The sequence below is a fragment of the Poecilia latipinna genome, unplaced genomic scaffold (genome assembly GCF_001443285.1).
Source record: "Poecilia latipinna isolate Pla-1442-1.1 unplaced genomic scaffold, P_latipinna-1.0 Scaffold63, whole genome shotgun sequence".
In the NCBI taxonomy this organism is placed as follows: Eukaryota; Metazoa; Chordata; class Actinopteri; order Cyprinodontiformes; family Poeciliidae; genus Poecilia; species Poecilia latipinna.
Window position 1 is genome coordinate 98,604 of NW_015112679.1, and position 12,064 is coordinate 110,667.

At 41.2% G+C, this 12,064-nt stretch overlaps 1 protein-coding gene across 1 annotated transcript; it reads left to right on the forward strand.

The window, feature by feature from the left end:
* Window positions 1–89: 89 nt before the first annotated feature.
* Window positions 90–11,597, forward strand: LOC106963188 (histamine H3 receptor). The gene is made up of 3 exons (XM_015057960.1): window positions 90–828; window positions 1,266–1,432; window positions 4,741–11,597. Exons 1-3 carry the CDS (start codon window positions 591–593, stop codon window positions 5,599–5,601), a joined length of 1,266 nt encoding a protein of 421 aa, XP_014913446.1. The 5' UTR covers window positions 90–590; the 3' UTR covers window positions 5,602–11,597.
* The last annotated feature ends 467 nt before the right edge of the window (window positions 11,598–12,064 follow it).

Below are 12,064 nucleotides of genomic sequence, written 5' to 3' on the forward strand. Positions count from 1 at the left end.
ATTTCTATCCAAATGAAAATATTTCGGTTGTTGTGTTGTTGTTTTTTTTTATAAATAAATAAATAAATAAATAAATAAAATAAAAACAATAGTCCTGTGTGAGAGAAATTTAAAAGCTTTCCACTTGAATTTGGTATCTTTGGACGTATGTTTTACACTGTTAGTACAGCGGGAGCTTTATTCTGACATTATGAGCGGTTACTGGTTTCACTAGACGGTCGACTTGACACGGGTGACAAAATCAGCTGTGCGCGCCGTGGTACCCGCACATCCCGCAGCACATCCCGTTGATAACTGGGAGTCAACGAGGGAGAGAGAGAGAACACCTAGTGGATCTACAGGCGTTATAATCATAACACAACTGGAAAAGGAAAAAGAAAAAAAAAACATCTTCCAGGGAAAAAGGGGGAGTTTTGTATTCCACAGAGGGGGAAAAATGGGACATTTGGGGAATTCATCCAGTCTCCGGTCTCCAGTCGGCTCCACATTAAAGTGGAGCGGAACTCTCGGACGCGCCGCCGGACCTCTGCTGCGCCTCGGCGCGCTCCGCGTAGCATCAACCCCACAATGAGAGCAGCTCGGCTCTAACTATGGGCGCGCACATCCTGGAGTCCAACTCCAGCGCCAACCTGACGCCCGCGGTGTCCGAGGCTGGGATCGTGCTGCCGGGCTACCTGGTGGTCATCTTCTCGGTCCTCATGGTGACTCTGGTGATCGTGGTGGTGGCCGGGAACGCGCTGGTCATCATGGCTTTTATCGTGGATAAAACCCTGAGGAATCAGAGCAACTACTTCTTTCTGAACCTCGCCATCTCCGATTTTCTCGTGGGTAAGTTGGCACTCTCGGGAGAATATCTCTATTTCTAACGTGCTCATATTTTCTCCTCGCGAGTGCTTATTACGCACGATCCGACACGTATTCTGACACATACATTGGAGTGTTTTCCTCTTCTAAATGTGGTCTTTGTCATTATTCACGGGCATTTTTACGCACCGAGGAGCATAATTGTATTTTTTTTATTATTATTATAGTAGTTGGGCGCTCACGTTCCTTTCTATAGGTCACTACTTCAGCTGAGGGTAATTAACAAATTTGCTGGGAGAAACTGTCCGAAATCTGCACCTAATCTTTTTAAACTGTCACCTGTAAAAAAAAAAAAAAAACGGCTGGCATCCAGACGGTGCAGAGGTGGGAATGTTAATGATTTGGAGGCGTTGAATCATCATGCGGTATATCTTTTGTATGTGTGTGTGTGTGCGTTCCAGGTGCTTTCTGCATCCCAGTGTACATCCCCTACAACCTGACTGGCAGGTGGATGCTGGGGAAGGGGCTCTGCAAAGTCTGGCTGGTCATGGACTACCTGCTCTGCTCCGCCTCCGTCTTCAACATCGTCCTCATTAGTTATGACCGTTTCCTGTCAGTCACCAGAGCAGTAAGTACAGCCTGTGAAGATGCTCATTACCCCACACACACACACACACACACACACACACACACACACACACACACACACACATCAGAGTCACATTCAGTTCGAAGAAGGTGTCATTTCCCCCCCCAAAGGCAGATTTTGGTGCAAGATGTCACTGACTTCCCCGGTTTTTAATAAATATATATTCTTTATTTCCTATATGAGTTCATGTCTCCACTTGTTTCTCCACATGTTGGCTCTGTAATAAAAAAAATAATCATCTGTCTTTTGATTATTCAGATCAATAATTAGTCGAGCAAATCGTTTGACTTCCAGTTGAGTTTTAGCAACAAAGTCTTTTCTGTCTGCAGTGAAGACAGTTTTAGTTTCAAAACTGCAATATTTCCCATGATTCCAGTTACTAGTTTCAATGTCTTTGAATAGAAAACCAGCATGAGCAAAAATGTATTTGTCTGCTTTATGTGATGCTGCTGTTTTACCCCACCTGTCGCTGTGAACTGCTGGTCAGAAGGCGTTAGTTAGTTCTCTATGCTTAGGGAAAAAAAATCAATTTGGAGCATTAAATAGCTCTGCTCTGCCCCTCCCCTATCTGTTGCTGTGCTGATGCTCGGCTGGAGAAGGCTCCGGCATTTCTCCATTTGTGGAAAACAGTCCATTTTACGAGAAATTAAACGAGCATCACCTGCTGATTTAATCTGAATAATGGTTGTTTTCTGTTTAAAATAAAAGCAGTTTGATCAGGTTGTGATTTTCATCCCTTTTTAAAATGTCAGGTAAAAATACTGAAATCACGTTTTTCGTACTTAAACGTGTCGTAGCAGAAGACCCTCGTGACAGCCTACGTCCTATCGATAGCTCCTAAAGAATGTTCTGGCATTTGTAAATACACAACCGGCTCCAGTTTACCATGAAAACAAGGAAAATATTGTTTCCAGATGCAGCAAATTCTAATGCTGCAGATTATTTGCATGCTATTTAAGAGAGCTATGCTCTCAGAAGACATCCACTCTTTAAACGTCCATATTTTTTTGACCAGATCAGCTGCACGCGCTAATGAGCACTTAACCAAATCTGCTGTCCTTGCTACTCCACATCTCTTCTCGGTCTGGGTGATTTGCCTTATCTTCGTTCCTCTGGATGTGCAGGAAGTGGAGCCACATTAAAGGAACGTTTCAACATCAAGTCAGGTCCTGCTGCAGTGGATTTATCTGGTTTGTTTGGGAGATAAATCCAGATTTTCTGGTCCAGAAGGATGAACCTCTTGGCTAAAGACCAAAGATGATCTTCTACCAGTTTGAGCCAACTCCAACATCAAGGACATCATAACATTTTATGAGGACGCTATATTGTGAACTCTTAAACCATCATCACATTTGTATCAATTGCAGCTCAGCGAAGCCCAAAGTTCTAAATTATAATAGGATAATGTGGGCCATTAACGATCTTCCTGTGGGAAATGCATACTGAAAATGGAAAACGTTGTTTCCAGTCAGAATAACCGATGAATAGAAACTGAAACACGTGAGATTCCACAAAGATTTGCTCATTTAAAAGACTAATATTTTTTAGCTTTTTGCTCTGCTTTTAATTTTTTTAATCGAATAAAACCAGGAACCTTCTGCTCTCAGTACGAGTTTAACCAGGAAGGTCATTAGTGACACACAGCCTCCAACCTCCATTTCATGTGTAAACTATCATCAATTTCCCTTTAAATAATTGGCCAATGCAAATATGATAAGGGCTTAAGGTTTAATTTAAATCCCGTTTGCTTAAACCACTCTGATTATTTTTTTTTTAAATATTGGAGTTGTTTAAAGACAATCCACATTAAAAGACACCAATCCGGGGTGGGATTATTAAATGCTCCTCAATAATCTAATAGAAAGCCTGTTTTAAAAAATCTCTTAAATCAGCCCGTTTAAATGGGTAAATATTTTTTTTTTTATTTTCTAGTAACTGATCAAAGAGGCAAAGTGAAAAACAAAAACTGCAGAAAGCTAATTTCCCTTTCCTGGAGCCTCGCCTCTTGGGTTAAACTCAGCTGTCGATGTAGTAAAACCTGCTGACGATGAAACGACACGGTTCACGTTTCTGAGGCGCCGCTGGGATTTCAGAGCCGCCGGTTCGCTACTGGTGGATCTCAGGCAGAGTTTGGTTACTCAGATGATGTCACAGTTATGTAATGCAGCAGCCAGGAAGTATTTCGTACAGTGGGCATAGAATCAGGTTGGAGAGGAAGCAGCAGGGAGGGCTTTGTGGAAGTCAAGTTTCATGGATGGTGGAAACACAGTTCATCTGGGAATAAAACCATTACCCACATTATAGGCTTGTTCTTTCTGCCTAGTTATTCTTAGCAATTTCCTTTAAAAAACCTGCGCCTTGTAAGGTCAATTGAAGCAGAATAATACATTGCTATCAATGAACAGAGGTCTTTTTGATTTTTTTTTTTGGAGCTACTATAATAAATTTACTCTCTCACAATCTTTTTCTTTTTTGTTTGATAAATCATTTAATTTCGCGGCACAGCGTCTCGAGTTGACCATTTTGATCTCGTGTTGACTGGCGGCTCTCAAAAAGGCCGTGATGAAATCTCATCTCCTCAGTGTTCATTTCGAATCTGCGGGGAGCGTTAATCTCTTTCATTTACCGCTGAAGTGTCTTTGCTTTTGTAGTGAACAATTCAAGATCCAGGCCAGCTCCAATTAGGGGCCGATCTCGAAGAGGCGCCGTGTCATTATCAGCTTTTCTTTTCTCCTCAACTTGGTCTTTAGCCACATCAGCAGCAGCAACATCCCCAGCTGTTGCAATGTACTGAAGCAATTTGATTTAAAAAAATAAAGAAAGGAAGAAAGAACAGGAGAACAAAAAGACTTGAAGAACAGTGAATAGAGGAGCCCTTCTGAATGATGGTGAGGAGGTGAAGCTAAATGAGAGAAAGCAGAGAGGAAGAGCGAGGGGAAACCAGATGTCTCTTTCACAGCCATGTTGCATCAGTGAATGTGGCTCTCAGCCCAACATTCCCCTGCTCTGTTTGGCTTCAGTGACACACCGTGGAGTAAGTGCGTCATGAGTGGGTCTTATTTACAGCATCCCTCCCTTGCTCTACCAGAGCAACAATAAGGGCTTCATCCTGAAGAAGAAACCAGCGTTTTTGTTGTTGTTGTTGTTGTTTTTTCTTTTTCAGGCTGTTGCCACCGAAGCAGCTGTGCCTGATCGTTAGTCACAGAAACACATGTATTATGGAGCAGAGTTTGTGTTGTGAGGGCATCACTGTTAAATCACACTCTGTGCCTCTCCTCTCCTTGCAGGTTAAATACAGAGCGCAGAGGAACATCACACGCCAGGCGGTGCTGAAGATGGTGGCGGTCTGGCTGCTGGCGTTCCTCCTCTATGGCCCCGCGATCATCTTCTGGGAGGCCATCGTGGGCCAGAGCGTAGTCCCGGCCCACGAGTGCTACGCAGAGTTTTACTTCACTTGGTACTTCCTGCTCAGCGCGTCGACCTTCGAGTTCTTCACGCCGTTCGTGTCGGTGGCCTTCTTCAACCTCAGCATCTACCTTAACATCCACCGGAGGAACAAGAGCGGCAACGGCGGTGCCGAGGACGAGGCCAAGCCGCAGAGGAAACCCAGGAAGTACAGAGACGGCACAGGGGCCTGGTCCGTGTTTTTCGTCAAGACTCGGAAGGTGACCTCCAGCGAGCCTGCTGCCATCTCGGCGGTCATAGAGGACGATGACATTCTGTCGCCCTCCTCCAGCGGCTGCCCCGACACCAGTCAGATTTTTGTGCAGAGGGAGAAGTTTTCTCCTCACCGGAAAAACTCCAGGCTGTTTCAGCACACGGCTTCCTGCATGGCGCCGGGCCGGAGGACTCCCGGATCCCGCCTTTCCCGAGACAAAAAGATCGCCAAGTCGTTGGCCATCATCGTCTGTATTTTTGGGATATGCTGGGCTCCGTACACTCTGCTCATGATCATCCGCGCCGCCTGTGGCGGCGAATGTGTGGCGCACTACTGGTACGAGATCACGTTCTGGCTCCTGTGGCTGAACTCGGCCATCAACCCGTTCCTGTACCCTTTGTGCCACAGCAGCTTCCGAAGAGCTTTCTCAAAGATACTGTGTCCCAAGAGGCAGTCAGTGCAGCCTCAAATTGAGGTTCAGTCTTGCTAGATGAACTCAGCTGCACAGCCATATTTGAAGAACGCAGTTCGTGTTTGATGGTCATACGCTGTAAAAACTCATACAATGTTCTTCCATGAAAAAAAGGTTTCAAACCAAGAAGACGTTTTTGCATTTGAAGGGATAGTTTGGCGTAGTTTGGCTCTTACCCTTGAATAGGCAGGTGTCGTTTCTACTGGTGGGTGACATGGACTTTAAATTATATCACGATATTTTGTGATACTATTGCGATAATGACAAAAGGTATTACAGGTTGCTGCGTAGCTGTGACTGCATGACACAGTAATTTTAGTTCCACAATGCAAACACTGCTTTTGAAAAACCATTTTTAATGCGCTTCTTTAGGATACCAGTCACTAAACTTCACACAATAGCTGCTTAATTTCTTCCAATTTATCGATGTTTGTTGACTCTCTCATCGGACAAACAGTATAGAAAATAGTAAAATTAACAACCTGACAATAGCGACAGCTTGTTTTTTTTTTGTTTTTTTTTTCGTAAGCATCATTAATTGGAATTTGTCATGGTGACAAAATCAAAATTCTTATAAAAAATGTATCATGGTGAAAGATAAACGATGCGCTAAATACACACCTTGTCATATTGTGAAGAAAGGCTGACAGCTAATCTGACCCACTTGCTATTTTAGGCAAAGTTACCAATTTAAAACAACTCAAACCAAAAACAACATTTCAACAGGACAACACGGGATAAGTGCTGTATCCTGTTTAAGATGGATTTTTTTTAGGAGACCATTGGTTGCTGTTTAATTAACTGAGCATCTTCTTTGTAATTACGCTAAAGCTATGTTAGCATAAACTGCTGGCTGTTTCCCTTCTCACCAGCTGCGTGTTGTCCGTTTGGTTTTTTTGCCTGCCGAGGGGAAAGTAACATTTTGGATTATCTGCCTCGCTGCTTTGTGCAACTAGTGTATATTACAACAGTCTCAACTTTATGTAACTGTGCAAAGTCACAACGACATTGCCTACAGCTCAGAAAACGGCACCAAACCTAAGGTTGATATTGGCTAATACCGTGTTGTATCCCACGGAGAAGAGCTGATTGTAGTTTGAGCTCTTTTAACGCATCAGAACCAACCGAGCTGTGTCGTTATTTGTAACAGTTTCCGTTCCCGTGACGGAAAAAAAGTCAAATTGCAACAACTTTGTCGAGAACTGGATTCTTCATCGCAAAGGAAGTTAGTAAAGCACGACTGCTTTATTGCTATTATTTTTGCCTTTCCTTCCCGAACTGCCTCAACTTTTTTAATGATAAATCTTTATTTACAGGGAAAGAAACTGTTGCGAACAACAACCTCGCTTCACTCCAACGCACCCAAGCTATCCCTTCAAGCCAGAATTGTCAGGACACATTTGACAGCAATATGACGATGCAAAACAGTCTGGAGAATGTTTGTAATGACAGAGCAGTGGAGTGGGAGTCCCACTGAATCTGCATCAGTAGGTATAATTCCTCTTGATGAGAGTGCCCTTAAGAGCCAGTGTCACATCTTTTATTTAAGCGCCGTAAAACGCTGGTTTCAAAATGTATGTAAATCTTCACTGTAACTAGATCGAGATGGATTAATGTGGTTTGGGCTTCGGGGTCTTAATGTGCTAAAAGCTGTGAGGTGATGATTTATGTAGCCAGGTAGTCGGTGATTACCATCATTTAGTCCAGGTTATTACATTAGGCCTCCCGTACGGCACATAAAAAATGATAAATTAGTGTCTGTCTGAATAGAAGCAACCAGAAAGACTTAGACGTCGTCTTTTTTTTTTTTTTTAAGATGGAAAACCTCTTAAATATCATTTATAAAAAGAAATAAGGCCTTAATGTTTTTTTAATGATTTAAAACTGACTGCACATGCCGTCCTTTTTCCTTTACAATAGAAGAGAAACCTCTAGCATATGCCTTCAAAAAGCCAATTCAAGCTTTTCATCGTGCAGCAATAGAATCACTAATGCTCAAGTCCTCAAACATCAAAGCACAAGAAGAACCGACTGCTGGCTGTCTTTCCTATCACTCGTCTTATGTTGCCTACACAACGTTTGTGTTTAAATGAAGCTGTTGTTGATGTTAATAATGTCATGATGAAATGGAAAAACAAGATTAAACCCTTTGTTCACTCAGACCTGCTCAAGACAAACCTAAATGTCAGATCCTGCTCGGTGACTCGTGTCTGGGGACTGCGGGATGTTTTGCTCTGATATAGAACGTGTGGCTCTCTGGACCTAATAGACGGTGACTCATCTTGAAGTTTTGTCTGTTTTGGTAATGAGGAATCGTTTGTGTGTGATCTGTTGGTTTTTCTCTAAATCTGGTCAGAGGTTAACAGACAATCATCGTGGTTGTAAATATCTTCTTCGTTTTGAGCTTTTAGTGGTTTAAACGATTTCAGCTTAAAGGTTGGGAACGTCAAACATTTCTTGAGAACAAGTGGTATTTAATCCACACAGTCGAGTCCGTGTTTGTTTTTACTCCAGCCAGATTGAGGTAATCTTTTCAAAAACGCCAACATGTTTATTTTGACGCGGTACCAACGTTTCGAAGCATCCTTCATGTCCATGTATGGTCAGAGTCCCGACTCGAATCAACTGGAGAATCTGTAGGCGACGCTACAGATTAGGGTGATGGCAAGGAGGTCTTTCAACCTCAAAAACTTGGAGCTCAAAGATAAATGGTCAAATTACCAGAAGAAACATCCATAAAGTTGCTCGGCAACTATCAACTATGATTTTCACATCACATTGTTAAATTACGTGATAAAATTGGATTTTCTAATATCATTATGTGTTTGTAGAAATGTCTGTCATTCCCCATCACAGACATCTTGAATGAAATTTTTTATTTTTTTTCCATCCACCATGTTCAAGAGTATTCACATTCACTTTTGGTACAATTTGATCAAATGTCCCTTATCATCCACATGCCTTTTGGTTTCCACCAACAAACTTCGTTTATGGCTCCAGCTGGTTATTTGAGCGCCGTTTCCAGCGGTATTGATAGAGTTTTTACAAGTTTTGACACGCCTGGCTTTTATTTCCTTCAGGTTCCTCACAAAGCTGAGGTCAAGGCTTGATGTGGCCAGTTTTAGCCATTACTAAACTCATTTTGACATATGTTTGGGATCATCGTCGTACTAAAACAACCAAACTGAGTCGACGTTTCTACAGTCTAGTCTTGTTGTCAAACAGGATTTAAAGATAAAGATGAACTTTTTTTTGTCTTTCTCCTCAGTCCAGCCACTTTTTGTAACCACTGTGGGCAAAACAGTCCCACAGCATGAGGCTGGCATTGTGCAGGTCGGTACTGTATTCTTCAATTTGAAAGACTCGTATTGAATTTTGCAGACATTCACTTTCCATCTCCCCTAGAGGCCTAGTAGCTCATTTTTAGTCTTTGTCTGGTCATAAAACTTTTCTCTAGGAGCTCAGTTCTATCAACCCTCTTTGCAGTAGGGGTTTATTTTCTGGTCAGCATATTCTCTCTCACTCCATAGCAACATAAAGGTTGTTTCACTTCTGCTGCCTTTCCACTGTTTGTAGGTTATGACAAACTTGAGCTTGTGTGGTGCTCCACATTTTCTGGATACTTTTTTTGTTTTCTTTTTTTACCATTTATATTATCTGATGGTGACATTTTGTACAATATTTGTTAAAACTTTTGGGTCTTCCAGCATACCAATTATCCCAAACAACCAATCTGGTCTTAGAACTGTTAAAGTAGGCGAACATTTAGCTTTTGAATGGGCCTTTTCAATATCTGGACACATACTCTACTGAAAAAGCAACCAGTTGAAATTGACTACTAATCCAGATAATTTCCATGCAAAAATGTTGCAAGAAAATATGCAATTTATTGATTGTTTCTTTGCTGTGACAATACCTATTGGGAACAAATGCTATCCTGTTAGAAAGTCTTATTTTTTTTTTTGCATTTGTGGGTTGAGTGAAAGAACAATCCAATCCTGTCTGCTTATGCCAAACCAGATTACTCTGCTATTAACCCTAGTTTGGAGTTTGCTCCGTTGGCAAGACGATGTCTGCCAATAGTTCCTGAGTCTCATCTCGATGCTGTTTTACACTGCGATTTCCTCCAGTGATAACAAACCTTGTTTTCCCCCCCGACACGTCACACCGCTGCCTCCACCAGCAGCTGTTTGGCTTCGGAAGAGAGGATTTGGACACAATCGACTCTGTTGCTCAACATAAAAAGACATTTTCTTACAAATCCGTAACACTCTTTCCAATTTTCAAGCTCTCTTCCCAAATCTGTTGTTTCAGTAGAGAAATAATCAACCAAATTAAAATTTACTCACCTTTTGTGCTTAAGTTATATAATTAAACCTGCATTTATGCATTTTTTCCTTAGTTTATGACGCCATAGAGATTTTAATCTTCACCATGTGCCATGTCTATTCCTGTTTATAAATGTCACCGAAGCTGTTTGGAGGGTAATTATTTCATTCTGGCAATGAAAATGCTTTCTGCATCCTTGAGAGAGCAAAATTAATGTGAAACATTCATATTATAGAGGAGAGAATGGAGAATTTTGACCCTGAATATCCAATTCACTAAAGAACATCTGGATCAACTTTTATGCACCACTATTTGTTTAAAAGGCTTCATATTTTAAATAACTCATATTTAAAACGCATCATCTGTCTGGGTCTGCCTGCGGTCTTTATCGGACCTGATGATTGAGTTGCCTTCTCTTCTCTGGACTTTTTATTTATTATGCAGCAACGTCGGAGAGGGGAAATTCTTCATATTCATGCTAACTCAGTTAAGCCAAAATTTTAAAATAAACAGTTTACAGGAAAGATTTGAAACCACATGTTTCATATTTTTGTCCCAAAGCTGCATTGGATCTTTAAAGCTGAATTTTGGTTTTAATTTTGTTTAGTTATGATGCTCAAGTTCAGAAGTAAACTTGGTTCTCTAACAAGATAAACAAGTCAAATGAGTTCCAGCTAAATAAAGTCATCTCTCATGCAATATGATGTCCGTTTTATTTTCTCGTTCCGATTTCCTATTTTTGAAATGCATTTCTTTGACAGCCTGTCACTTTAAGAAAGAAATCTCTACCCACATTTGGCAGACACACACATCCACATCTGTCACACACACACACACACCAAACCAGTCATAACTTCATGCTGCTGATCTTCACAGAACTCAATGTTTTTCATGGCATTAAAAAAAAAAAGGTTTTTCGCTTTCACATTTATTTCCTAAAAATATTTGAAGAGCAACCGAATCCCCACACGGCGACATGACAGCATCATCTCACAACCAGCCAGCAGGACAGCAGCGAAAAAATAATCACAGAAATTGGTGAGAAGTGGCTGAAAGAACATTTGGCCCCTAAACCCCACAGATACAATCTCGATGGGGTCAGACGCCAGTCGTGTGACGGAGGCGCAGTTCCCCAAAAAAAAAAAAAAAAAAAAAAAAAAAATTCCCGAGCTAAAACCCCCAGAGACCAGAGGAAATAATGTTCATGTTGCTGTGCCAGACACTCCAGGACGCCTCTGCATGTTTTCTGTCCATACCTTAACGAGTCTCGACTGTTTATGCTGCAAACTGGAGAGCTACTGAATATTATGTGAGCGGCCAGAAAGACATCCAGGTTTCTCCGTGTTTGTAGGACCAAAAAAATACTAACCTGAATTTGGATTTAGGAGTTGCAACTGTAGAGATAGGCTGGAAAAATTTAAAAATAAAAACATTTGCATTGATATTGGCTAGATTTGGAGAACAGCGTGCAGTGAAGGAAGTATTTTGAAATGCTTCTGAAATATTGAGTAAGATTACAAAATCTGAAATAATGATGTGAGGAGGGCACTTAAAACGCCAGAAAACTCAGCATGGGTTGTCATGCTGCTTTGGTTTCTTTTTCTATAAAAGAACAGAGAGAGCTCGGTTACTAGAAAAGGACAAACAAAAAGCGGGTGAATATAATTTGTTCACACTGAACAAAAATAAATTAAAAAAAAATGGAGAAGATTAGATAAGATGTAGATTTGCTCGCCTTATCTTACTGAAAGACAAATCGGTGAAAGGCAAATATTTGTGTTGCGTCTTCGCTGCTTCTGAAACATGGCGAGAAAACAAACTGCAAAGACTTTGCAGCATCTCTAAACCTTACTTCACATCTTTCTTTAGTTAGTTTGTTACCTCCAGTTGTTATATAAATTGTGTGTATATCAAAAATAATTTAAAGGAAATTTGAAACTTTAAAATTGGCTTCTGTCTCTTTAAGAAGCTTGACAGGTTTATTAGTAAACGTGTACAGTGAGATGATTTTTACAGATTAATGGCTGCAATGCAGGACAGCAGTAGGAGGGGGAGATAAGTGGTGTCTGAGATCTGAGATGATCAGATTGATTTTGAAATTAGATGAAAAACAATACACTTCAGTCGAGGTTGTCGATTGTCTCTTGGCCCT

Bases quoted from the DNA above. Each gene is read 5' to 3' on its own strand.
- LOC106963188 (XM_015057960.1), top strand. From the start codon at position 591: ATGGGCGCGCACATCCTGGAGTCCAACTCCAGCGCCAACCTGACGCCC. The intron at 829-1,265 runs GTAAGTTGGCAC...TGTGCGTTCCAG, and splicing joins CATCTCCGATTTTCTCGTGG to GTGCTTTCTGCATCCCAGTG. The intron at 1,433-4,740 runs GTAAGTACAGCC...CTCTCCTTGCAG, and splicing joins TCCTGTCAGTCACCAGAGCA to GTTAAATACAGAGCGCAGAG.